This window comes from Ciconia boyciana, chromosome 2 (assembly GCF_034638445.1).
Source record: "Ciconia boyciana chromosome 2, ASM3463844v1, whole genome shotgun sequence".
NCBI classification, from domain to species: Eukaryota; Metazoa; Chordata; class Aves; order Ciconiiformes; family Ciconiidae; genus Ciconia; species Ciconia boyciana.
The window spans coordinates 97,368,051-97,394,745 of record NC_132935.1 but is presented as its reverse complement, the minus strand read 5'-3'; the positions used below and the strand labels follow the sequence as shown (position 1 = coordinate 97,394,745).

Below are 26,695 nucleotides of genomic sequence, written 5' to 3'. Positions count from 1 at the left end.
CATTATTATCCCATTTTTACAAGTGAGAAGAGTAGGACAACAGCAGAACAGCTTGTTCTCTCAAGATTAAAGAGATTTTATCTCTATTTTTTTTTTCCAAAAATCTTCTTTTAATCTCTAATTTTTCAATAAAAGAACCCAGGATTCAATTTATGCATTTTACCTAACAGAAGCAATCAGGGATGAAGCACATTCTCATTTCCTTCTCTCCATTTCCAAACTAGAAGAACTTCCTACTTTACCAACATACTTATTTTTAGACAAACTACAAAGTCTACAACCAATCTTAAAAGTATCAAGAACAAAGGAGGGAGGAGGTGGTTTGATTTTTGTTGGGCTTGTTTTGCCTTTTTTTAACTGCTAAAACAAAATGACAACTTTCAAGGATAAGGCAGAAAAACCACCTTTAATAACTACTGCTCTACAAGATATACACTAACCTGTTCTTTAAGATGAAGTCATCTGTAGGTATTATGCCAGCTAGAATGTGACTTTTGACAAGTCTTCTTTTGTCGTGTTGCACACTCGAACAAGAAGTCTTATTCTACAGGCAAAATCCCATTCCAAAACAAGCCAGAAAACCACTCAGGTCCAATATTCATATCAAGTCTGGTTACTTTATTTTTCATCTGTGCAGTCAGTTAAAAGAACAGTTAACGATGAAAACAGACAACCACAGAAGCTTTAGGTACAGTGTCATAACACTGAAGAAGCAAATGACCACATTGAACACATTCTTTATGCTGGTCATTTCCAAACAAAACAGAATTACATACACAGGTCTAGTTCAGTGTAAAACCTGATATTAAGCAGCAAGTTGCTCACAAATTGCAGCACAGTATACGGCATTTACTGCAAATAGCTACAGCAGCAGTGCTTAGTGGATGAACCGCACAGAATTAGCCTCATGGGCAAACAGTAAATCACCACGATAATAACCTTAGTGGCTCCCTAACAGGTCTGAATTATGCAATTCAGCATGAAGAAAATGGTTTACACTCCTCAAATTTTAGCAATAGCTTTTGTATTTTTTTCCACCAGTCTACACTGTATTTGTTCCAGCCTTCATTACAGTAACTGTTTTCAATTAACCGTCACATACAACATAGGTAATTACTGCTTATTCAAAGTTACACAGCCCCTGCAACAAAGGTGATATGACTATATTTAAAATAAGAACCCAAAATACATTCAAGAGAATGGCTACAACAATAAGGCAATAAACAGTTTTAAAAATAGATCCTACTAAACAAAACAAGACCAACTGTGTAACCTGTTGCCTTCATAAGGTTTCAGACTTGAATGGGTCAATTCAAAGTTAAGTGCTTACCCACCAGTAATATTTCAGAAGTACATTGGTAAAAATATTCAAAGACATGAGTATATTGGACTGCCAGCAATCACAACCCAGGTCTTATCAGGAGTATGCTTTCACACGTACAGCTTTGCTTCTACAGGTTTGCATAAAGTGCCCTGTACAAAGATTTTACTACAGACTCCTTCAGGAAAAATTATGCATTGACAGAAGACATCAGCATTCCAAAATTCTTCCAAACCACATAATATAAACCTTTGGCCTGCTACTAATAAGATCATTAAAGTTATACACTAGGCAGACAGCATTATTGGCAGCTATGTCACAGCAACATTAAAAAAATAGCATCAGCTGTTTAAAAAAGAGACTGAAAATAACTTTGGGGAGTGAAATGTACACCTACATACAGCAAGGAAGGGAGAAGGAAGTTGTTTGGCTAGAGCAGACGAGCTACCCGGAGGTTCCGTGTCCATCTTATTGCATATTTGATCAGTGTCAGCATTCAAACCCACATGGATTTTTCCTTCATTAACTTGCTCCAGAGTCTTGATTCTTGCACCTTTAGAGCTACCCTGACTAGCTATGTATATTGCTGTAACTTCACATTTCTTCACAGCTACTAGAAGCAGAGACTGAGTTAACTGTTACTTATCTCAGCCGGGGATACTATAAGCATCAGCCTTTTACCATCTTCTGTGCACTAAAATCTAGGTAGAAGTGAAATGCAGTGGAGTGTCAGTATCCTATGTCAGTACTAAAAAAAAAATAATCTTTATTTGTAAGCCCATATTAGCAAAGCTCAAGACAAAGATGCTAAAGATGCTTCTTAAGAAGAATGTACCAGTACTTGGTTAGCACCGCTAAACTGAAAGTCTCATCATGTGAAAAGACATACAGACACAAGAATATTGTGACATGAAGTTGTGCAAGGCAAACAACTGAAAGCAGCAGAGAATCTGATTGCTTTTGCTCAGTTTGAATAAATGGGAATTTTACTAATCAAAAAACCCAACATCATTAGACATTCCCTTGCCAGCAGACAGGACAGAGGAAGGAGACTATCAATATTTCTATGTGTGTTTAAAGGATATGTGCATAGCACTGCCTAATCATGCTTGAAAATGTAACCCTGTAATACAAAGCATGCTTATACATGCATGCTAGTAAACAAAGCAAAAACTTTTAGACTCCAAAGGAAGGTCAGAGCTGATCTTACATATTTTAATACTGAAACATCCAAATCATTTTATGAAGTGAATGCTCTCATTAGCTTTTGAACAGTATTCACAGATGACAAATTAAAACATAAAGGCACTAAGAGTGCTGTTTTCCCAGATGTAGGCCTACTTCACAAAAAAGCTAAATGTTGCTGCTTTTAGCCATATAAATGAACCAAACCACAAGTTCGGAAGTAGTAAGTTTAAACTTCTTAACAGCTCAAAGTACAAGACCAATTTTGTAGTCCTGTTTAACAGTTTTTATACAGGGAACAATGATCCAAACACCACCACATATCCAAGCTTTGAGAGAAAACTGAAGCTGTTCATGATAAGACATGTTGGTAGTTCTCTCTCATACACACATCAGAGGTGGTACATGCATGTTCCTCCTCTTTCCAAAGATCTCATGCGTCCATCTTCAGAGTTGCTAGATAAACAGAAGCGGAGCTCTTCATTCTGAAGTGCAATGTCAAAATAGCTGTATAACTCATTCTCAAAGAAAACAGGAGCAACTGCTTGTTACTGGTAAAAAAAAAATCAGTAAGTCCTCCACCAAACATGAGGTACCAAATTCATTGCTATAACACTATCAACGTGTTACAGTGATGTCTACCAAATTGGTCAGAATGCCTTAACTGGTTCCAGGAAAGAAGTTATGTCAGGTACCATATACCTGATGTAAAGGTGTACAACACAAACTAGAGAAGTGCTTAGTATCCAAAAACCAAAGATGACACTTCAGAATACTAAACAGTGACTACATAACCTAGGCAACCTTCCCCTCTCCAACACAAGTTGGACTTAGAGTAAAAGGTTCAGGAGAAACATACAGAAACCTAGCAGGACTGTTTAACCTCTAACCCTTCTTATGTCAAAACCAAGAAAACAGGTCTTACCACCTGATTTTTTGCCTTTTTTTTTTTAAAAGGAGATAAAAACCTCCAAATCATGTGCATCTACTATTGATTTTTCATATTTCATTTATACTTTTTATAGATATAAGAACGTAACTAAAATCTCACTTTAGAATACTTTCTAAAGCAGGATATTCTTTCAACCATTTTTCAAGTTCATATGCATTCTCAAGGTTGAAGAAAAAATATATATTCATATATAGCTAAGGAAATAAAACTCAATTTCACTATATGTAGTTACAGTGCTGTAAAGAAAAAATAATTTAGAAACCATTTCAAGTCTGAAATGTTTACTATATTCAGACTAATGCAAAGGCTAAGCCTATGGTCCAGGACCTGTTTTTAATCTGTGTGCAGAGATAGGAGCTACAGCAGTTCAGCATTTTTCTGATGGAGATTTCTCTCCACCCCTCCTTTCTTCCAGTATTCTATGACTTGTTGCTGCAGCCCACCCTGAACCTCTACTGAAGTAGCATACATTGGTAGTTCAGAAGTAAAGGTCCACAGGTATTAACATTACCTCTTAAGTCAGTTTTTCAGTAAGATCAAACCACTGAACGACACACTGCAGAGGTGTTAACCATTCATAGTTAGTCAGAAGTTCAATGGAGTACTTTAAGTTGTGTCTTCTGTAGGTGCCCTTCGCTGTCGAGCAGATTTCTGTCTACCCCTCTGAGGAGAGGGTGGAGTCTCCTGTTCAGCTTCAGTCTCTGAAGGCTCGTTGTCTCCCTGTTGGGACCCTGTGTCACCTATCAATTCTCTCAGGAATTTGAATTTAGACAAAAACAATTGCCAGACCACGTACCAGCCTGCAGGAGAAAGAAAAAAGGTACCGCTTAGTTACTTCATACAAATTGATAGTCATCTCTCAGGCAAAAGTATACCAGAGAAGCAAGAAAAAATTTTATCATCTCCCATACTCTAATTGCCAACTCTCAACCCCAACACCCCTCTGCAACACACCCACTCCTTTCTACAGTCCTATAAATACCAATTCGACTTGATAAAATTTGTCCTCATCCAGAAGCAAACATTTAAGCTCCAGGCAAGGACCTACACATTCTGAATTGTACTGCCACAGCAAGCAGTAGGTGGGTGATCACCACTGCACAGATAAGGGTCTTAACTGTCAGGAGAAAAGGAATTTCTGTGGTTATACCTAAAAGGAGGAGTCAGGAGTCATTACACAGGCACTGTAATAGTGTAGCACTAGGGTTTCTACCCTCACTCAGCAAACACATAATTCTGAAAAATCACATTTTAAAAGCTGCATTACATAATTGCTATTAAGCACACTTGTGGAGATCTTGAAATTAATACCATGTTTTACAATAAATCTTATTCTGAAATGCACAAGGTCTTCCTTATTATGTCCACTAAAAGACCACATCCCCCAAATTCAAGGTGTTCCCTCACCATGCCCAAAACCCATTAAAGCAAAATTAACATTGTCTGATAAATTTGTGTTCTGCTCCACCGCTAAAATGCTCCAGGTCCCAAAACTATGCAAGTAAAGAGTTGATATGGTCACATTTCTAGAACAGCTCTTGAAAAATATTTAAGATCCAGCTTCTCAAGTGTTTCTATAACAGGTAGCCAAGGAACTTAAAAAAGCAGATATAAACATATTTAAACCTAAACCAGAATCTTTCTTTTAAAAAGGTGTCCTTTATCCAAGCATTTAGGTCAAGAGAGACTAGAGTTTTACCCAGCTGAGAGCTAGTGATATCCCTTTCCCTCTAGCTAACCAGTCAAGTTTTGTCATCCATAAAATAGGAATGTAACTTGACTGTGAAATACACAGCTAAGCAGCATTAAATTTAAACAGCTATTTGAAAACATATGCTAGAAGTGCAACACCAGAAACCATCTGTCTTGCGTAGAGCTATACATTAATACTCCCATTCTCTGTTCAGAAGGTCTTGCTAGCTATTCAAGCCTATCCTGCTGACCTATGCAAATATTAAGAGGCCTGTTTTACAGAGCTAGGGAAACCCATCCTCCCAGATACACAGCTGTCAGCAGAAACAGACTTGAGTGTGGACAACAGGACATATTAGGGAAGGGGAAGAAACACTAACAAGTAGCAGTTGTGTAACCACAGCACCACTATTATTCTTCCTCCTCTGTAATCAGAGTCATGCCAATATGAGCAGGCCGTTGCTTACAACAAAACGAGATCCCACCCTTCCCCTCCCTCCTGGAATACTTTTCACATCCTGCAGACTTTTAATGCCTGTAACTTCTCTGCTGCTGAGGACAGTTGGAGGAAAGCTTTTATATGACAACCTTTTATGATCTAAATTAATTCCTAAAGCCTACACCAAGTATTTCCTTTTTCCATTAATACCTAAACCTTTAAATGACTTGTGACTAAATTGAATCTGATGTCCCACAAATGCCTTAAATCCCCCTGCACCTAGAAAAAAAAAACCTCAATGGCAGATGTTTGGTTGTGGCACCTTTTTTTCTTTCAGATCGAGTAGTAAAAATTGAAGTAGCAACTCTTTGAAAGTTGTTTCCATTGAGGGGTATTTCAGGTCTCTGGAAGCTTCAATGCTTTGTGCATTCTGAAGACCATAAATCTATCCATTCTTCTCATGGGTGTAAACATCATTAAAAGTAATCAAATTTCCAAAAGCCATGCTCATTTCTAGTCCATCAGAAAGAAAATGCATAAAATATTCCAAGTAAATGTAGGAAACTGGGAATATAGGAAATGCAAGAAAGTAAGACCTAAGCAGAATATTACAAGCCATTTAAAAATGTCCTCAACTCCTCAATTTGTTGACAGAGCCAAAATTTGGGACATTAGGTTTAGGAGTGCATGAAAAGCACGCAGTACATTCTACTAAATCCACTTAAGCATCTGTGTGTGTGTGAAACTCTCAGCCACAAATTGTTTGGTTGGGTTCTTGTTTGTTTGTTTAAAATCCTACCTAAAACACCTGCAAAGTGAATTACTGTGAAACAGACATTAATTCCAGAGAATACACTGGGGGGGGGGGTAAGCCAAAAATATTCAGGGCCTTCCCAAAAAAAGAGTTATAGGGCACTTTACAGAAGCATGACTTGAATATATTTGGTAAAAATAAATACCCCATTAAGGGAGGTATTTTAACTTAGGCTAGATAAAGCAGACCACATGCCTCCTCCATCACTGCAAACAGGCCACTTAACACACAGAATTACTATGGGTGGGGGGAGGGAAGAAAAAATACTGAAGAACATTCACATTTCATTCTCAGACACTCTCAAGAAAAGCTGTATTAATTTTTTTCAATGTTTGGTTTGAGTTAGAGCACAATGGTCTGAGTATCCAAAATACTGAGTACCATAAACAGACTTCAGAGCTCTCTAGCTCAAGATGACAAACAAGACAGTGTAAATAATCAGCCAACAAGACTGGTTATAGTCGACAAACCACCAGAGCAATGATAATAGACAGGTGAAATGAACAACAATGCAGTGCATTGAAAAGAAAATTACAACAGGCTTAGCCAATGATAATAGTGGGAGAGTAACCAGGCTTGGAGACTAGAGTTTCAAAACCTCACACCATCTCCCAGCCTGTACCAGAGACATTTAAGTATAAGGTAATCAAAGTAGAAAGATTTATTTCTTTCACTTGCTCTAAGTTACAGTGCCAGTTTGGATGGAAAGTTAAAAAATAAACTCCCAAAACAAACACACTTGGCTGAATCAAGTTAAGACTGCCTCCTCAGCTGAGACTCCCTGTCACATCACTGTTACTAAACACTTAAATAAGAATTTCCTTGGAAATAACCAGACTACTAAAGAACAAGTTATTCTGGGTAAGAGAAACTGTCTCCAGCAACAATATCAACTAAATACACCACTAAACAAAACCACACACAGAGACAAAGCCTGGAGGCAGATTCACAGTACTGAGTTACTTCTGAATCAGAAGACTATGCATTTTCTATTAATTTCACAGCCTCTTAAGAACATTGCAAAATGGTAACACCCAACATCACGCCATACTGAAGAACTGAGCTACATAATAGTATATTTTTTAAAATAAAGTAATTTAAAATACACAAAAAAGAAAAAGGGCATTTCCGTGCATTCTTGTCTTTGCACCTCAGTTTAGTTTTGCAACTGTTTTGCTGTAGAGCTCTTCCTGGACAGGTAACTGACACCACTGGTTTGCATCTCAAATGCTTCCACTTTGTTCAGGCAAGCTGCTGTCAAAGAAGTCCTACTGGTTTAACTTCACCACACACAAAATATTTGATTTGAATCAGTCTTACAGTGCTTACTTTATTTTCTTTAGCCATTTGATTTACCTTTTCAAATCATCCTTAGCTTGATTAAATCTGTGGAAGTTAAATAGCATACCCACAATACATCTTCAAACAAGCAGTGATGACATGCAGAATATCATATACAATATTTCTACATTAATTGGTGAAAGAAGTTGCTTCTCAAAGAAGTAAGCCAGGTCCAACAGTACATCATCACAATGCAAAGTGGGGGCTCCAGCTCTTGGTGTAGCAGATACCCAAATCCAGAGAGAGTAGGGAAAGCCTGCCTACCACAGACAGACAGTATTTTGCATTTAGGCAAAAGAGCAGCTCCTAGCCTCTGCAGAGTTTAGTGCTAAAAGCTGGGAGCCACTGTCTCACTTAAAATGTCACAGCCAGGTGCCATCCAAAGACATTTAAGCCACATGTGGCATTGTGCAATCAGTATGTCAACCCCTCTTTAAATCATGATGCAATGTCTTTGTGAAGATGGGACCATAAGTCAAAACCTCTTCTGACTCATACATAGATGTATGTAACATCTATATAATATCAGGATGTTAAACAGTTTTTATGATTTGACTATGTTTCATTAAAGCTACCTTTTCTGTTATTTGCCACACCAGGTCTTAGTTCTTTGTAAAGGGGGAAGAAACAAAGTGATCTGACTACAATGTCACTCCCTCTCAAGAGGTGAGGGATATAAGTGTGAGGTCCATGTATTTTATTCACCTTATACTGGCTTGTACACAAAAGCTAACAGAGGGAGGGGTTTCTTTATTGGTGCACATTTTCTTCTTCCATTTGAATCAGGAAGAGCAAACAAATCAAAAAACCCAAGGCTAATATGGAGTGCTAGAGTAAAGCAACCTGATTTTGCTTATGTGAAATACAAATGAAACCAAGAAAGGAAAGATGATGCAGTAACAGCACAAGACAGATCCTGAAGATCTGGCTTCTATTTCTGACCCTACTATAGACTTCCTGTGCATTCTTGCAAGATCACTTTACCTCTGTGTCCCTACTGATTTGAAAATAGGATGCTACTACTCCAGCACATGAAGACTAATTTAGAACTGGGTTATTACCAAGGTGAGTGTTGCCTGTATTTAAATGCTGAAGTGTCCATCACAGAAAATCTTACGCAGCTGTAGCTGAAAAAAAAAAGAGCATGGAGCTCTAAATGCTAACCTGAGATTTGGGAGAACAGGGTTCTACTCTGAGCTCTGTCAGATGTCTTCTGTGACCACAGACAAGTCACATTAGTGCTGTGCCATTTTTAAGATGTAGATAATACACTGCCCTAGTGGATAGCTTCACTATGGAGAAAAATCAGACTGAAGGAGGCACAGACTACTCTGATATTGGAATAACAGAAGACATCAGGTGACACAGTGCTTGGTTCTGCACAGCTCCTTAAACCTCGTCCTGTTTAATGCAACACTCTACCACATGCTGCTTGCTGACTGATCACAAGGAAACTCGCTCTCTTCCGATCTCCCATTTATAACAGTTTCAAAACTCAACTTAAAATTAAAGAGTATTTTCTCTTTATTGCTGGTCTAATCAAGCATGGCTTTCCTCATCTTTACAAGATTCACTCATTTAAGATAGTTACAAAACTGTTTAAATAAAGCATTAAAAAAAGTTATTCAGGCAGAATTTAAAGCTCCAATGTTTTCCCATCTGCAACTGAATTCAGAGTTGTGAAGCAAACAACACACTGGTTTCAGCACTTTGAGTTACATGATTTTTGTTTTAAGGTCATGTCTCTCAAACCACATCTCATTAGCCTCTCTTGCCAAATGAGATGAACGGTTCCATCTGTTCCACTGAAGGCACTCCTGCCATTTCACATGGCTCCATGCATTACTACATTGGGAAAATAAAACAAATACACGGTAAGCAGTACTAGAGTTCACCTCAGCTAATATTTTATCCTTAACTATGCATGAATTCCTCTCATCTGCAGAGGAACATGGAATACACAAAAGCAGCAATGAGACCGCCAGAGAGAAACCAAAGAAAGGAAATCAGAAAAGGTGGGAATAAGAAAGTGGAAGCAAGTTACCTTAATCCCACTTTTAAAAGAGCAACTGAAAAATTGCTATGTTTACAGTCCCTCAATGGTTTCTATGTCAGATGTGATCAGTTTACAAATAGAGATGCTGCTAGCTGCAAGCCTTCTGTGCTTCCTAACAAACTCAGATTAACATTGAAAGTAGCAGTTCAAGCATCCAGAAATGGTTAAAAGAAAAAGAAATCAGGTCACTTATTCAAAGTACTTTTACAGACATAAATGCCTAATTCGGGCATAAACATTTGCTTTTCGTGTGGCTGCAGAACTGGTCCAAATAACTTCTGATAGTTTGCGCTTTGAATTTTGTCTTTTCACTTCAGAAAAAATAAAATTAATTTTTTCCCCATTATTTACATTTTGATAGCACTTATCACATCATATTTGTGATAAGCAACAGAAAACCCTGTGATCGTAGGATGTCTCCTGGATATTTAAGTCCATTGTTCTCTGCAAGCATTCTCACCATGAATCCTTTTATAAGCCACTAAAAGTCGAAGTTACAGCTGTTCAGGCTCTTGACCCTGTAAGTCCTTTTCATAAGGCTGTTTCAATACCTCTAGTCAGATGGCTGTAAAATATTCTTATCATCAGATTAAGTTTACTCAAGTTTATATCCAGCCATTCTTGTGTCAGGTTTGTCCATTAATTTGTATGTCTCACTGGCTGGCATTTACTCATACCCTGTCATACATAGCACTCTGTCTCCGTGGGAGTCTAACAGGCTGTAAAGAAGAGACCTGTAAGTAAGAAGGTGGGTAAGAAACTGCCTATCACTGGCACAGATAAACAAATTGGAAGTAGCTTGTACTCAGTTTTTTCTAGTAGCAGTCTTGACACTGGTTTCCTTCAATAAGTTCCATAATAATCATGACACAAGAACTAGAACTGTACCAATATTAATTAATAAATGCTGTATGATTAAAAAAATCATTACCAAGACTGTAAATCACTATCAAATCCTATTCAGTCACTTCTAACAGGGTAACAGTTCAAATCCTCCCCAAAAAACAATGAACATGTCAGCTTCCTGTGTTCAGTACTTTTGAAATCTAGGTGACTTTTAGCAATCATTTTATAAGCTCTGATACTGTTGAAAGTAAAATACAATGAAGGATTCAAAGCAAAGTATTCAATGAATCCAAATTGAATGTACAATACAGAACTCCAAACTGCTAAGTATTTATAAGCCACTTAAAGTCATTTATTAATTACTCTTGCTCTCTTTAAGAAAGAAAGCACTAGAAAGATGTTTAAGTTAGCAGGCAAAGTTAAAGAGATCCTTAGTGTTTCAATTCCATTTATCACATACAGACAAAAGCAGAAAGGCCTGGAGAAAGTGATCCTGGTTTCCGATTCTGAACAGCAGAATTATCCTGCTATATTTGGTGTTGGTGCAGCCTCACCTTGAGTACTCTGTGCAGTTCTGGGCCCCACAATTTAAGAAGGATGTGAAGGTCCTTGAATGCACTCAGAGGAGGGCTACAAGGCTGGTGACAGGGCTGGAAGGAATGTCTGTGAGGAGCAGCTGAGGAGTTTGGACTTGTCTGGTTTGGAGAAAAGAAGGCTGAGGGGTGACCTTGTTGCTCTCTACAGCTTCCTGAGGAGGGGAAGCGGAGAGGGAGGTGCTGAGCTCTTCTCCCTGGTATCCAGTGATAGGACACGTGGGAATGGTTCAAAGCTGCATCAGGGGAGGTTTAGACTGGACATTAAGAAGCATTTCTTTACCAAGAGGGTGGTCAAACACTGGAACAGGCTTCCTAGAGAGGTGGTCATTGATGGCCCAAGCCTGTCTAAGAGGCATTTGGACAATGCCCTTAACAACACGCTTTATCTTTTGGTTGGCCCTGAACTGGTCAGGCAGTTGGACCAGATGATCGTTGTAGGTCCCTTCCAACTGAAATATTCTATTCTAAAATTATTTTAGTCTTCCAGCAAGAGAGTAACTAAAGATCTCATATGTATACTCTGAAAACATAAAAACCCTAGGGAATACCATGTTTCATCTTCTAAAAGAGAAAAAGTGGCCAGACAACACCGAATAAGCATATAGAAACATGAATAAAAAAACCACTCAGAATAAATATCCACTGAAGTCACCGTTTAGTCTGTAACAACGGACAGTACAGGACGCAGAGGAAAAGAGCACAAGACCAGGGAAAGTATACAAGGTACACCCTCATGACCCTTGCAGTCCCAGTTATCTGTATTTCAGAAATATCCTTACCAGAGTATTAATACTATGGCTTAAGGACATTGACCTTTCTTCCATGAACTTTAAATGATAGAAGTTTCAGCATCCAAAATATTCTTTGTTAATGAGCTTGCAGTTTATTTCCCCTTTGTGTAAAATAAAGTTTTGTTTAAAGCCTGTTGCTTGATCACTCAACTTTATGTACTTCAATTCCTCCAAAATGTTGAAATTTCACCACCATTCCCAGTTCACCTTTTTCATTCTACTCAGTTTTATAACCATCACCCTTCCTCTAGTCATCTATTTTCCAGACTAGACAGATCTAACCTATTTAGAATTTATTCACAGAGAAATCATTACATAGCTCTCACCATCCTATCTTTTAAAAAGAAACTAGGATTTTTTTTTAAATAAGGTAATACACTTTAATAAGAAAATACACTGAGACACAGGCACATAGTAGATTCCTGTAACAATATAATGACATTTTCTGTTTTAAGCTTCTAATATTTGATTTGCCTATTTGCTTGCTACAAAGCATTAAACAAGATATTTTGGAGAAATGCTTGCAGTTACTTCAGCTAATCCTTTCTTTGGGATACTAACAGCGCAGTTTGAAGCCATTATATTTCCACACATAAATTATGCATGCACATATTTCACACTTATGTATATTACTCCATACATGTTAATACTGTGTTTCACCTCCCATATCCAGTCCCTTGATATTGCAAAATCTTTTCACAATGCTTTGCCGTTTTGACCACAATTAACATTTTTTTTTAGTATTAAATGTCAGATGACTCTTCACTTTGCTCCCTCGGTTTTCAAAAAACATTTATAAATCCACCTGCCATTTGCTTTTTATCTCACAAGCCTTTCTCCATAGCCTATGGCATAGTTCGAGTTTGGTGGTGGTGTTTTTTGGGGTGGTTTTTTTTTTTGAGAGCTCTAAGTTCAGCATATTGATCACAACACCCACATGCACTACACTGCTGATTCCTCCAAGAACTCCAACACACCTGCAAGTCGTGCTTCCCACTGAAGCAACCCTTCTCTCTGCATTAAAGAATGGTGCAAGTCTTGGATCCACATAAGAAAAAAAACCTCCCAAGAGCTGCTCTCAATCTATTCTAGGAAACAGATGTCAAAAGCTGAGGAGTACCAGTAGGAAGTTTACTTCTTCCGTTCACTGACATTTCAGACCCATGTACAAGCTGCACAGAGTGACTGCTCAGTAGTCCGTTCACTAAAAAGGCTGTCAGCTACAGATTAGTCACCGAATTAAGCTCTGGAAGCATTTCAAGGCTCAAAATTATTTGGAAACAAAGAAAAGGGGGCGCTGTGAACCACGCACGCTCCCCCACGCCCCGGGGTATCGTGCCCTTTCATTTCCTTCAGTCAATCTGAGCAAAGAGGAAGCACCACAGATTGAGAAAGCGGGGGGGGGTGAGGGTGGGGGACACGGGCACTGCATACCGAAGCCAGGCCACCCCTCCCGCACCTCCTCACCCCCCCGCCGAGGGGAGCGGGCGGGACTCACCGCACAGCATGAAGAGCAGCACGCAGGCCAGGGTGGCCACGATCACCAGCAAGGTCAGCCCGATGCTCTGCCACATGGCGCCGACCGGCTCCCCCTCTCCGGCGGCGACAGCGGGGGGCCCTCCTCGAAGACGCCTCCCTGCCGCAGCAGCCGCTCGGCAGCCGTCAGGGCCCGCTCAGCCCCGCGGGAGAGGCACCAGGGGCGGTCGGGCTCGACCGGCCCCTCAGCGGGCCGCCTCAGGCGCCGCGGGGCTGGGACGAGGGGCAAAGGCCTGCCGGCGGCTACGGGGAGGAGGCCGAGCCTCGCATCGCTGCCCGCTACCCCCGTAGAAGGGAGGGGGCAGCTCCGCGGCCCAGCCGGGAGGGTGAGAGGAGCCGAGAGGACCCGGGCCGAGCCGGCGGCAGCACCAGCTCTGTCTCCTCCCGCTGCTTAACAACCCGGCGTGAAGAGCGGCGGCAGAGAGAGGGGGTGGGCCTTCCAGCGCTCCGTGGTGACGCAGGGCGGCGCACGGTGCATGCTGGGAGTCGTAGTTCGCCTCCCGCCCCAGCGGCCGGAGCGGGTGGGCGCCCCCGCCAACGGGGACCACAAGTCCCGGCGTGCCCCGCGCCGCCCGACGGCCCGGGCAGCCGTTGCCCCTCGGGCGGGCGTGTGCCGCCCCTATCCCGGGGGAGGCTGAGGGGCGGCTGCCTGCGGCTGCTCCGGAGCGGGCCCGGCCGCCCGAGGAACGGCTCACCGCCGCAGTGGTGCCGGTCCCTCAGCAGGACAGGCAGCGCTGAAGGCAGGGTGGGCTGGACGGATGCTCGGCCAGGGGCCGCAGCTGTAACGGCTGCATGAGGCAGAGGGGAGAAGAGAGGGGCAGCCGGAGTGGTAAAATACGTGGCTGAAGCCCTGAGCAGAGCAGGAAGTCCGTAGGAGAGATTGCTTCCCGTGCAGTGGTTTAGATCAGTGATTTAGATTTATAAGGATGGGGCAACCTGGCCTCTAGTTCCTTTTTCTCCCTCTTGTCATTGCTGGCCTTGCTTCCCCCTGCTTGATCGGTAAGGGGACGACAGGGTTACCAGGCCTTAGCCAAGGCAGCGTTTCTACATCTGTGCCACTCCCGTGTGGTTCAAATTCCGCATGACCTTGGCTCTTGCCCTCTGTTGACACTGTAGCGATGCATCAAAGCTGGTCTTTACCTCCTAAGAGAAATCTGAGGAAATATTAACTTCCAGGAATCGTGAGATAAGTGTGAGATAATCTTGATTCTTATATGGACTTTGCCTTCAGCACTGGAATAAGGTTATAACTCTCCTTTGTAGTGTAGGAAATTCTGGTTAATGTTTCTAAAACTACTGAAAGTGTGTTTTTAAATCCACTAGCCTAATTTCCCACGAAGATGTCACCATTGCAGTGAGATGTCAGAAAAAGCTAATCCAGTTCTCCTTTCTGTTTCTTTTATGGATTATTTTAAAATCTCCCCTTTCAAGTAAAGCTAAAAATCCTTATTTTTCCTGCTCATTGAGCATGCCACATGCCCCCTCCTTTCAAGAGACCTGTAAACCAAAATTACTAGAACATGCAGTTCCCCGTTCAGAGCCTTGAATTTGCTGTCACTTCACCAAATGGAACCAGAGTTTCTCTTTCTATTCCTAGCTTTCTCTCCCAACATTCCCAGCCCTGTTTAACACTGCCTAACCCACTTGTCGTTTGCAAGTATCATTTCATTTGAAACGTCTTTTCTGTTATTTCTCAATAACTTGGAGAAATAACATATATACATGATCAAATATACATGATACCATCCAAGGCAATATACTGGGAAATAAAGATGAAGAAAACAGGTAACAGTTAAATTTCTCATATTACATTGCACAGGTAGAGGGTCTTTTAATCAATGTATGTTCAGACTGGAAAACCTTAATTTTATTTATTTAAGCATCCCTTTCTCTAGAACGTAAAGGAAGTGTCCCTTTCTCTAGCTCATCCACCAAGCTAGTCGCCCTGTTGTACAAGACCACCAGGTCAGTTAGGCATGATTTCCCATTCGTACATCTATGTTGACTACTCACCATCACCTTCTTGACCTTCATGTGTTTGGAGACGATTTCCAGGAGGATTTTCTCCATGACCTTTCCAGGCACTGAGGTGAGGTTCACTGGCCTGTAGTTCTCCAGATCTTTCTTCTTGCCCTTCTTGAAGATAGGAGTGATGCTTGATCTCATCCAGTCTTCAGGAACCTCTCCCAGTCACCACTGTGTTTCAAAGATAGTTGAGAGTGCCCTTGCAATGACTCAGGCAGCTCCCTTAGCACCCATGGACGCAACCTGTCAGGCCCCATGGACTTACGTATTTCCAGTTTAAGTGCTCCGTATCCTGGTCCTCCTCTGCTGAGGGTAAGTCTTCCTTGCTCCAGGCTTTCCCTCTGGTCTTGGTGGTCTGAGACTGCTGAAGGCCAGTATGGATGAACTACTGAAATTGTCCTCAGAACATACAACAAGGAAGTAAAAAAGACTTTCTAGAATAATGGCTGAAGCGCTTAAATAGCAGGTAGAAGTTCAAACCCCACAAGCATAGGCAAGGGGTAACTGGGTGTTACACTCTAACCAAGCCATGAGATAAAAGGAGAAACACTTCCTCCTCCAACCATTTGGTGAATACAATCTTCATTATCCTACTTTTCCTAATATGTGAAATAAAGCCTTTTATTTGGGCCACTTGGAACACATTGTGTCAATTGAAACATATATACAGATTTCCATCTGAATGAAAAAACCTGAACATAGTATTATATGTATTTTATCTAAGACTGTTCTTCACATCAAAGTTAAATTATATGAACACATACACATCCGTCCCACTAGGTATCATTTCATGTGCTAATGTGCCAGAAACTTGTACCAAGATGAATGATGATGCATTTGGCATGTGAGCTACAACGTGGGTATTGATATTTTTCAAAAGCTTGTGAAATCACCCAAAAGAAAAAAAGATTAGTGTTGGACAGATGAGGTTTTCTAATCACCGAAGTTGAGAAATAAGGTTGTTTATACAAATCTAAGTTTGTTCTATCCAGTTCCTTATATGTATATGTGCAATATGGAGTTACAGAATTGAATATAGCTCATCCGTTCCCTGAAGAGGATGGAAAAACTCACTGATTATATCATTGTGGTCTTCTATCCATTATTTTGCCACACTTGCTCACTGCATACTATCAATATTCTACATTTAATACTTTTTCCTATGATGCTCAGACTTTTCACATCTTCTCTCTCAGTGTGTACGACCACGTACGCATTGAGATATGTTTTGGGGGTGGAGGAAAGAGGATGGTCAGGTCACCAAGCAACAAAGGGACTGCAGCACAAGACTGGTGAGCAGGCATTTAGAGGGCCTCTGCCAAACAGTACACCAGACCATGGGTTGGGTCAAAGCAGCTGCATTTGACATGCTTCCACAGAGCAGAAAGGCCACACAGTGCTGCAAATCAGAGAGCTAAAGACTAGTGACAAAAAGAGAGATGCAGCTGCTGAGGGCACAAGCCTTATTTTCAGGGTGTGAGAGCCGATGCATCTAGACTAACCAGTTGTTTCACAGCAGTCAGGTAACTTGTGTTTGTGTAGCAAGACAAGGTGAGGGATGTTATTATCCCTCGTTCACCAGGGAGAAGACTGAGGCTGACATATACATTTGAAGTATCAACTGATTTTGGATGTGCCCCTTTTGGCCTCCTTTTCAGCTGGTACATGGGGAAAATCTCATGCTTCCCTTGCATTTAATTTATTCGTAGCACAGCTTTCACTGATGTCAGGTGCAGCTGTAAGCGCTCAGCACTTTGACAAATCTACACTCAGTTACCTTGTGGCAGACAGCAGAAGGAAGAATAAAATAATTGACTAGCTGTAGAAAAAAAGATCATTTAAATGATCTCCCATAACCACACAGAAATTATGTTATATAAGGAGCGTATTCTAGTCCTGAAAAGGAATTTCAGCCACTTTAACAAGATTATCTTTTCTCCTTTTCCAGAGCCTTGCATCATTCATGGCCTCCTGTTTTCTTATTATCATCCACACTGTGCATTGATGAAGCAAGTCTTGCCAAAGGCTGTTATTGTAAATAAGGCTTATTAAAATGAATATGCACAAGAAGAGCAAGTTAAAGTCATGCAGGCAGGTTTTGTTCTATGGTGTCCTAATTTTTTAATCCTTCTCTTGGCACATACAATGTCTTTGAAGGTAACTGGCAACCATACCAACTACTGGAGCCAAAACAATGTATAGGAGCTTGACTGCCTATCACTTGTACCCCGAAGCTAGCCAGATAGTGATAGTTCATGTGGAAGGTGCAAAGCGTAGCCCTTTCTTCTATTTAGAATACACTTGGTGACCTCCCTCACACTACCTGTCTTTTGGCATTAATACATTGCTATTTCCCAGGGCAGGAGTACAGAGAAACAGCTTCCTTCCACCCCTTTCCCTCTGCGTCACACCTTTACGCATCACACTGAGCTCTTTGGGGACGGACTCTGGTGTAGGTCTCAACACAGCAAGACCATGATCCCAGACTGGGACCTCCATATGCTACCCAAACTCTAAATACTAGCGGGTATGAGAGACGTCATTCAGGTCCATCCACAATTCACAGCAAGTTAACGCCACCAGGCTCCTCAGAGGAGATGTGCAGACAATGAGGAGCAGTGCATCTAAATATGGTCTTTTGTAAGAACTCAGCTTCAGTTTTTGGTTCGGAGCCATAAAATTTTTCCCAGTTCTTGGCTGACTTAAATGAACAATATGGACTATTTATATAAAGATGATAAGGATAAGAGGGATGAGAAAATTCTATTTATGTAAATTTAGAAAATACCAAGCTACCCGACTAAACTGTATCTGTGACTGCAGCCAAGGACTTTTCCTGGACACGTTGCAATTGCATTCCAGCTTTAGCAAAGCCTTTAAGAGTAAATACCGGCAGTATTACTTTGTTCCGAAAGAGGGTGCTAAAACATAATATTTATTACAAAAACTGCAAAGCTGCGCGATTTTTCAACTCGGTACTTCCTCCAGCATAAGTTTATTGTGGCTTAGTTTTTATTTTACATGCTCGCAGCTGGCAATTTAATATAAGTTTTAGCTTTAGCTGTGCAGACATATTACAGCAGCTATAGTTTCAAAAATGAAAAGCGTAGAAAAAAATGACATTATAGAAAGAGCTAACCATACCAGAGAAAAACAAGACAAACTTTCAAATCTGTTTTGATAAATTACAAAATCCTTTTGTTTTAGCCTGATTACTCAGATTTGATTCAACGCAGTTTTATTACTGACGGTTCTTAAGCACTCACTGAGAGTTAAGAAAAATTCTGTCACATTAACCTCGTAACTCCCTGTGATGTCACTAGCAGAACTGAGATCTTTAGGTGCATAACCATTGTTCTGTGCCAATAAAATTAGGAAATGAATGGATAACAGAAGAAAGATAACCTCTTTCATCTGAGCTAGCTGCTCAGGGAAAGAAGAGACATTTTGCCAGTGAGTTGGACAGATGATACTGACACGACAGTTTAGTGAAACAGGCAGGTCCCAAGTTTAAATTCCAAGTTTTGGAGGAGATCGTGATCAAGAGCAGTGATTGGTAATGGGAGACAAGGCTGATTTTACTTTTCTTTCCCAAACTAAAACTTTATCCTGATTGAAACTTAGCGTGAGCTGAGAGTCGCCAATAGTTGGATGATCAGTGGTACCTTGTCCAGCCTGTTTCCTGCTGAACTGCAAACCCAGTGGGACCTGGCAGCTCCGAAGTCATTGCAACTCAAAGGTGCTTTTCCTAAGCTGGAGAGATACGCAAAACCTGACTGGACACAGCCCCGGGCAACCGGCTGTAGGTGGCCCTGCTTGAGCAGGTGGGTTGGACCAGATGACCTGCAGAGGTCCCTTCCAACCTCAACCAGTCTGTGACTCTGTAAGTTAGGTAGCTTGTGATGAGGTCCAACCTACAACAACCCCTACACTAGCAGGACTCAAATACCAACTCCCTGTGGTATTTCACCGTGAACAGTAGTTGTGTAACAGCATCGCCCCAGGATGAAGTCCTGTTTCAGTTGCCTCCACTTACTCTCCTTGTTCCCTGGGAATTTCAGCTGGAACTAAGCAATTCCATTTTTCCACATGTTGACTTATTTTTCTGTCTTTCCTCTCAGCAGAACATGCTGTTCAGCAACCACTCAAAGCTAACGTGCATGGCAGAGGTCTGCTGTGCACAGTGCCCGGGATCCAACTAAATACATGGCATCGCCCTCCATACAGAACAGGTGAATCCAAATCCTGCCACAGCCCTTAAATCTCCAAATTCCGGTCATTAGATAGGTATTAAAAATATCCGTAATACTATTACAGCTTCTTTTAGATGCCACCAGAATCCTATTTGCTTCCTATGTGTGACTTCACTGGAGACATTATTGTTTTGATAAAAAATAAAATTGCTACTATAGAAGGAAACTACATAAATTAGTATTAGTATGATGTGTCAGGTACAAGGAACTCAAGAAATTAGGCAGCTAATTAGAACTCAAGAAATGTTACATCTTTACCAAACTTGAACATATGTTTCCTTTCTGTTTTAGACAAAGAAAAGCAAGAATAAAGAAAAAAATGGTTTGTATTACCATGTTCTTAGGTCTGGATTTGGCTTGACACACGAACTCCAGCCTGTTTGGACTAAAAAGAAACTGAATAAAAATTGTGAGGCTGAAGCATTCCAAATCACGGAGTCACTACCATGTTTCTCTGTCAGTCAGCTTCCAAACTGCTCCTTGCTTTACAGCATCTAAAGAGTAATCTCTTGGACAAAGAGGGCAATTTTCTCCTTAGGGAACAACTTCTCTGGAGGCAGAATGGATATCAAAAAGTATTTCTCTTCAATATTTCAAGATGGTCTGTAGTAACACAGAAAGAATTAAATGGATAACCTATCAAAAAGATGAATTAGAGGAAAGGCTGGCGGGTCAGCCTCGGGAGTGCAGTGTAGACTAACACGCCAGAATTTGGAAGCTCAAGCAAACAAGTCTGTGTCTATAAAAGTGGGCTAGAAGTTACGGGAGGACACGCTTTCACGTGAAGCTTCTGGCAGTATCATTTCTGGGGAGGCAGGCCGGCAGCCTGGGAAGATAGCCATTCTCGCAGCCTTTGGAGTATGCTTGCATCTAGATCCAAGGGAAAGCAAGGGGTGAAGTAGTACATGGACAAAGAGCCTAGCAGGAAGGAAGGCTTGAGGTTTAGAACATCAGCGCTACCTTTTGGACAAATATAGCCCATCTATACATCAAGTACACTTTAGTTGGTGAAGATGTTACCTGTCCTGCACCACACATGGTCCCCTGAGCTTATTTCCACTGCTTGTGCCACTGAAACCAGGAAAGACTGTTCTCTGAGCTCTGGTCAACAAAACTGTGAACAGACAGAACTGAGAGGGCAGCAATGGGAGTGCGTGTATGAACATGTCATTCTTTACAAGTTTTAATTTGGAAAATAAAATAAAAATGAAAAATTTTAATATTTTAAAAAGATTATTTTGATTTCACATGGCAAAGACTGCTTATTAAAAACAGGAAAAGAAGCGGGACATTTTCAATAAGCTTTGATAGTTTAAATAAATGTTTTATAGGAGATACAAGGCTTTGTTAGCATTCAGAACAAAAAATCGGTTTTGAAGCCATGAAATTTTGCGCTTGTTCCACCAAGCACAAGGCCTCTCTTCTTCCCTGACCTTTTTCTGGTTTATATCAGCAGCAGAGTTGTAACAGAGTCAGTAGCTGCTGCTCTGTGTGATTTTGGCTTCTTCCCTAGCCAACCTAAATAAACATTTGCTTATCAGTTCCTTCCGAATAGACAGGTGTCCAGCGAGCTGCCACAGTTAGGTGGTAGGGCGACATTGATCTCGCTTTGGCATGGTGCGCGGAAGACTCAGGGCTTCAGGTCGGAGAACTTCAACTGCAAATACGAGCGCTGGGCTATCGACCGAACCCTCTGTTACGTACAACAGAGACACGTCGGGAGTGCCCTCATCTACTCCCAAACTGCCCTGTCAGTGGAGACCCCTCCGATTCGAATCGTCGCGACGCTTTTGCCGAGGGCCACTAACCCCTTCCCCTGCGCAGCTATCGCGTCCCCACCTCCCTGCGCTTGCTCACCGCCGCCCTCCGAGCCCCTTTCTTTGCACTCCTCCCCCTCCCGCTGCGCGGCGGGGACCCAGAGGAGCCCAGCGCACCCGGCCGCCGCCATGCCGCCGGTAGCCGGCCCCCCCGCCCTGTGGCCGCCGGCAGCCGGTAGCCGGCCCCCCCGCCCTGCGGCCGCCGGCAGCCGGCCCCCCCGCCCTGCGGCCGCCGGCAGCCGGTAGCCGGCCCCCCCGCCCTGCGGCCCCCGGCAGCCCGCAGCCGGCCCCCCCGCCCTGCGGCCGCCGGCAGCCGGCCCTCCCCCCCTGTGGCCCCCGGCAGCCGGTAGCCGGCCCTCCCGCCCTGTGGCCGCCGGCAGCCGGTAGCCGGCCCTCCCGCCCTGTGGCCGCCGGCAGCCGGGGGGGGCGGGCGCGGCGGAGCCGGGGAGGAGGCGGCGCCTTATAGCGCGGGCGAGGCGGGCAGCGCGGGCAGAGCGGAGCGCAGCCGCGATACCCTGGACAGCGCCTGGCCGCCGCGCCGCCGCCATGGTGAGCGTCCCCCGCCGCCACCGGCGACCCTGCCCTCCTCTGCCCCCCGGGCTGAGCGCAGCCCTGCTTCCCCCCCCGGGGCTGACTGCGAACGAGCCGCCGCCGCTCTTCTCGCCTCCCTGCCCCCCGCTCCTCTGGGGCCGGCTGCAAGCGGGGCCGCGCTGCCCGCCTTCCTCCCTCGCAGGCACTGCTCCCCCGCCGCTGCTACGGGTCAGATTTGGGGAGTGCTTTAGCGGGGAGCGTGCCCTCAGCTGCCCCCCCCCACACCCCACGGCGGGTCAGGCGGCGGCGGGGGGACGGGAGGGAGCCCCGAGCACACCCGTGCAACGCGGGGAGCCGAGAGGCGTGCGAGGACGGGCGCATGGAGGAACGGGGTGGTGGGTGGCGGGAGCAAGTGATGTGCGGCCCCCTGCATCCAGTGCCCCAGCATGCGGTGCACCCGCAGCCCCATGCCCTTCCCCGCTCCAGGCGGGTGCATGCTTCTCTATTTCCCGTGCCCTTCCCCGCTCCAGGCGGGTGCATGCTTCTCTATTTCCCGTGCCCTTCCCCGCTCCAGGCGGGTGCATGCTCTTCTATTTCCCGTGCCCTTCCCCGCTCCAGGCGGGTGCATGCTCTTCTATTTCCCGTGCCCTTCCCCGCTCCAGGCGGGTACATGCTTCTCTATTTCGAGGTGCGCTTGAGCGTGTTACATAAACAGATTATTCCCGGCGGTATGTTAATAGAAGCTCTTGTGTTAGTCATACAATCTACAAGTAGTGGCACACTTTCTCTGTTTCCGTGTAATGAATGAACAATAGAGTTTTAGACTCTGCTTTAGCATTTAAGAGAGTTAAAGCGGAACAATGCAGTCACCTATTTAGTGAGTAGGAGCATTTCCCCATAGCACATCGTGTCTTTGCGGTCATAGTAACTTCCCCGAAGGAGCTCATCCTGTTTATAAACAGTAATGCATTAAGTGCAACGCTGACCTTACAAAGTAGGACAGTAGCATACAGGTATTTTGCAGCCTTAAAGTTTGAGGTACAGTGGGGCCGAATAACTTGTCCAAGCTTGTCATATCAGAAGCTTGGGACATGATTAACAACAGAACCTAGTTTTTCTTTCATATGATTTAACAACAAAAATACTTTTTTTCAAATGTCTTTGTATCATATACAGTAAATTCTGCCTTCCTTGCATAAAAATCAATTTGAAATCCCCCCCGATTCAGACATGAATAATATTAAAATAGTCTTTCCATGAATTAACTTGAGTCCTCTTCCTAACAGTCACGTATCCATCTGCTGTCAGTTTGATTCTATTTCTCCTATTTAATGTGTTTGCAATCAACTCAGACTTGGGATGATAACTAGGAAAAGACCCTATGGAAAAAGACCAGAAATGGTGCAGTCCTTTATGCTGTCTAGGACCCCCAGAATGACTCTCCACTATTTCTTATCTCCTATTTCTTATCATGTAGTGTGGGACATAAATACAAAATATATGACTAAATTACCATAACTGCACAAAGCCCAAGTTAATACCAGCCATTGATAATGTCTTCCATATGATATAATGAAGGCAGTTGCAAAGATACATGGTGTTACAGAAGGTAATGTGCATTATTTATCTATTATTACTGGTACAGCTAACATCCAGGTGCTCAGAAGTGCTGAGTCAACTGGAAAGAAAGTTAAAATTGCCTGAACCAGTTAAAATATTTCATTTTGACTCCTTCCAGGACTGAGATGAAGTCAGTTACACTGGTGCAAATCGAGGAAAAAATCATCGGTAACATAGGCATTGGCAACTCTGTATTTGTGCTAATGGAAATGATAGCTGAGACCTATCCTTCACCTATTATTTCTGCTTCTTAGAGCTCTTTAATGAACCTGAAATTATTCTTGAAACAGCTGGCAGCAATATCCAGAAGTCACCATTCAGAGCTACGCATGGGTTTCTATTAGCAAATTTTGCTCTTCTGTCTCTTCGATAACCTTAGTGTTGCAAAGTTGCTGAGGTTTCACAAGCCTTGTTACTCACACGTACAGGCATTCTGGGGGGGAGGATGACTGATATGGGAAAATCCTTAAAATGTCCTAAAGGCTGAAGGTTGCTTTGGCTCTAAAAGTTTTTAAAGAGTGTCCTCGGAGCATTAGCTACCGAAAATAAAATTGAACTTTTGATGAAAACTGCTGCAATGACACTAATGAAAGGTTAAAAGTTAGGGCACATCAATGTCTGGGTGGACCTGGAGCGTGGGGGCGGGGGGACACACGGACACAGGAGGATACTACCAAAGGTATCAGGAGCAAATGAATGACAAACGCAGATTTCTGGGCCAAGTAGTGGGAACAGTATTTTAGCGCTCCCTTCTCGAGTGGCATAGAAATAAGCAGGTGTATGTTGCTAGTGTCCTTTCAACTCAACTGAGAGAGTTTCCTCAGCATCCTGGGTGTTAAACCACTATTATTTGTCACAAGTAGTGTAAGGAAACATGTTCTTTGAAACTTCATTTTGCTGAAGCAGCAAACTGCTGCCTTCATCAGGCTTTAAGCGTTTCCTTGTCATCCCCACCATATGAGGGCAACCACAGTGGGACGGTTCTTCTGTTTATGTAGTTCATTGCAGCTCTACTTACTTCAGTGAATCTAGGTCAAATTACACTGGCTCAGGATTTGGCTGCACCGTTGAACTTTAAACCGATTATAAATTTTGATTTGTCAGTGTATTTTCCATGGGGTCAAATCCCACTTTTACAGAGTAAGAGAGTGTATAACCTTGCACAGTGCATGGCAACTAATGCTTACAAAGAGGCTAGGTAACACTAAGGTAAGCATAAACATGAGGATGGTGCGAAGCTGTATTTAATAGGTTCAAGTATCTGTACCTCTACAATAATCCAGTTGCAGAGGGGTTATATAGACAGGAGCTAGAATATTTTTTAAATTCCCTAAGAGACACTGATAACTGGTGTAATCTGAAATCAATGAAGAAAGACACCTAAACCTTCTAAGTATTCATAAGCATTATGACCACCATATCAGGGCATGATGCTTGATGTGGGCATACATCGCTTGCAGGACATACAGAAAGGGCCCTAGACAGCAACAAATCTCTCTTCTTTGTTGGCAGTAACCAAAAGAAAACCCTGCATCATTATCCATTAGTATTTGTTAATTGCCCTGAGCATCGCCTGAAGAAGAGTATTGCAAAGGAAATGTTCCAGCCCCTTCCTTTGGAGTTCCTGGACATTGACACACAAACTGGAAGAGAAGATTTTCTGTAGACAGAGATCAATCCAGCACAAATCTATGACTGACACAGGAGCCAGTGCTACAGCACCCACTGCCAACAAGATCTCTCAAGCTCCATCAGAGTGAAAAGGTAGCAGACTGCAGCAGCCCTGCCATCCAGAACCACGGCAGCAACCCAGGGTTGTGCCAGCTGATACAGAATTAATAAACTATGAGAAAACATGCTCAGAAACAGCATATAGAACAAACAAAGGGACATAAGTACTTGCATAGGAACTCAAGAAGATGCGCTGAAGCTATTTGCACATGATACAGTGACAAGGGGTTGATTAGAAAAAACCTCCAGGACTTGAAGTAAGAGTCCAGTGTTTCATTTGCATAGTGACTTATAGATACCTGCTTATAAAACTGGCATGCTGGCCTTGGTGTTGATTCCTTTCATGTCTCAAAAGAGCCTTTGATTCTTTAAGACTGATCATTGTTTCTTCATTACAAGCACTCTGACCTGTGAAAAGAAACAGACTCCTGTTGTTCATCAGGCACTTGATTTTTCATTCATTTAGTTTAATAACATCTCTTGATTTTATTAAAGAAAAAAGTTAATCAGACGCAAACACTTTAAAATTGAACCTCTGACTCAGTTAAAAGTTGGGGGAGAAAAAAAACCAAAAACCTGCGGTAGTATTTTCTTTAGGTATTAGTAAACTCCAGATTAATGTAAATATAAAGGGCTGGTTTATTCCCTGATTTAAGCCAGCTTCAAGTGTAAATCAACAGAAACACATCAGGTAGGAATTTTGCCTGATGTTTGCATGCCATGCTATATGAGAGTTTTTGTTAATCGCTGCCTGTAAAACTGATTTAGAAGCTGAGGCATTGATAGGCATTTAGAAACAAATCTCATACAAATTGAGTCTGAAGTCCATATGCAGTGATAAAGTAGCATGTCACAAGTGCAGCCTGACTTGTAATTAAAGAAGGTAGAGGAGAAGGGAGGGAAATTAGGGGGATGAAACTAAGCGTACCACTGGTTGTTCAGAGCCAGAAAGCTGTTGGGATGAGTCTGCCTTGTGAGGCAGTGGTGGAAGGGCACCAGAAGGCTTGCCCAGCTGCACCAGGGAAGAAACACCTTGTGAAACTGGGGCCTCCAGCTCTGCCGCTTTATGCATGCCACGCGTGAGACTTAAAGCATATCAAATTTATCAGCCAATTTGTAAGCGCCTGGCAACAGCTGAGCTTATAAATC

The 26,695-nt window shown here is 42.6% G+C and overlaps 1 protein-coding gene across 2 annotated transcripts; it reads right to left on the bottom strand.

Moving 5' to 3' along the window:
* Positions 1-247: 247 nt before the first annotated feature.
* SMIM13 (small integral membrane protein 13) lies at positions 248-14,013 on the bottom strand. Of its 2 annotated transcripts, XR_012041042.1 has the most exons (3): positions 13,532-14,013; positions 3,970-4,258; positions 396-3,057 (listed from the first exon to the last, which is right to left on the bottom strand). XR_012041042.1 is itself a non-coding variant. In XM_072853267.1 (2 exons), the coding sequence occupies exons 1-2, from the start codon at positions 13,605-13,607 to the stop codon at positions 4,065-4,067; spliced, it is 270 nt and encodes an 89-aa protein (XP_072709368.1). In that variant the 5' UTR covers positions 13,608-14,012; the 3' UTR covers positions 248-4,064. The 2 variants fall into 2 exon arrangements, 1 of the variants encoding a protein (XP_072709368.1); XM_072853267.1 differs by having other exon boundaries at positions 248-4,258; positions 13,532-14,012.
* Between the last annotated feature and the right edge of the window lie 12,682 nt (positions 14,014-26,695).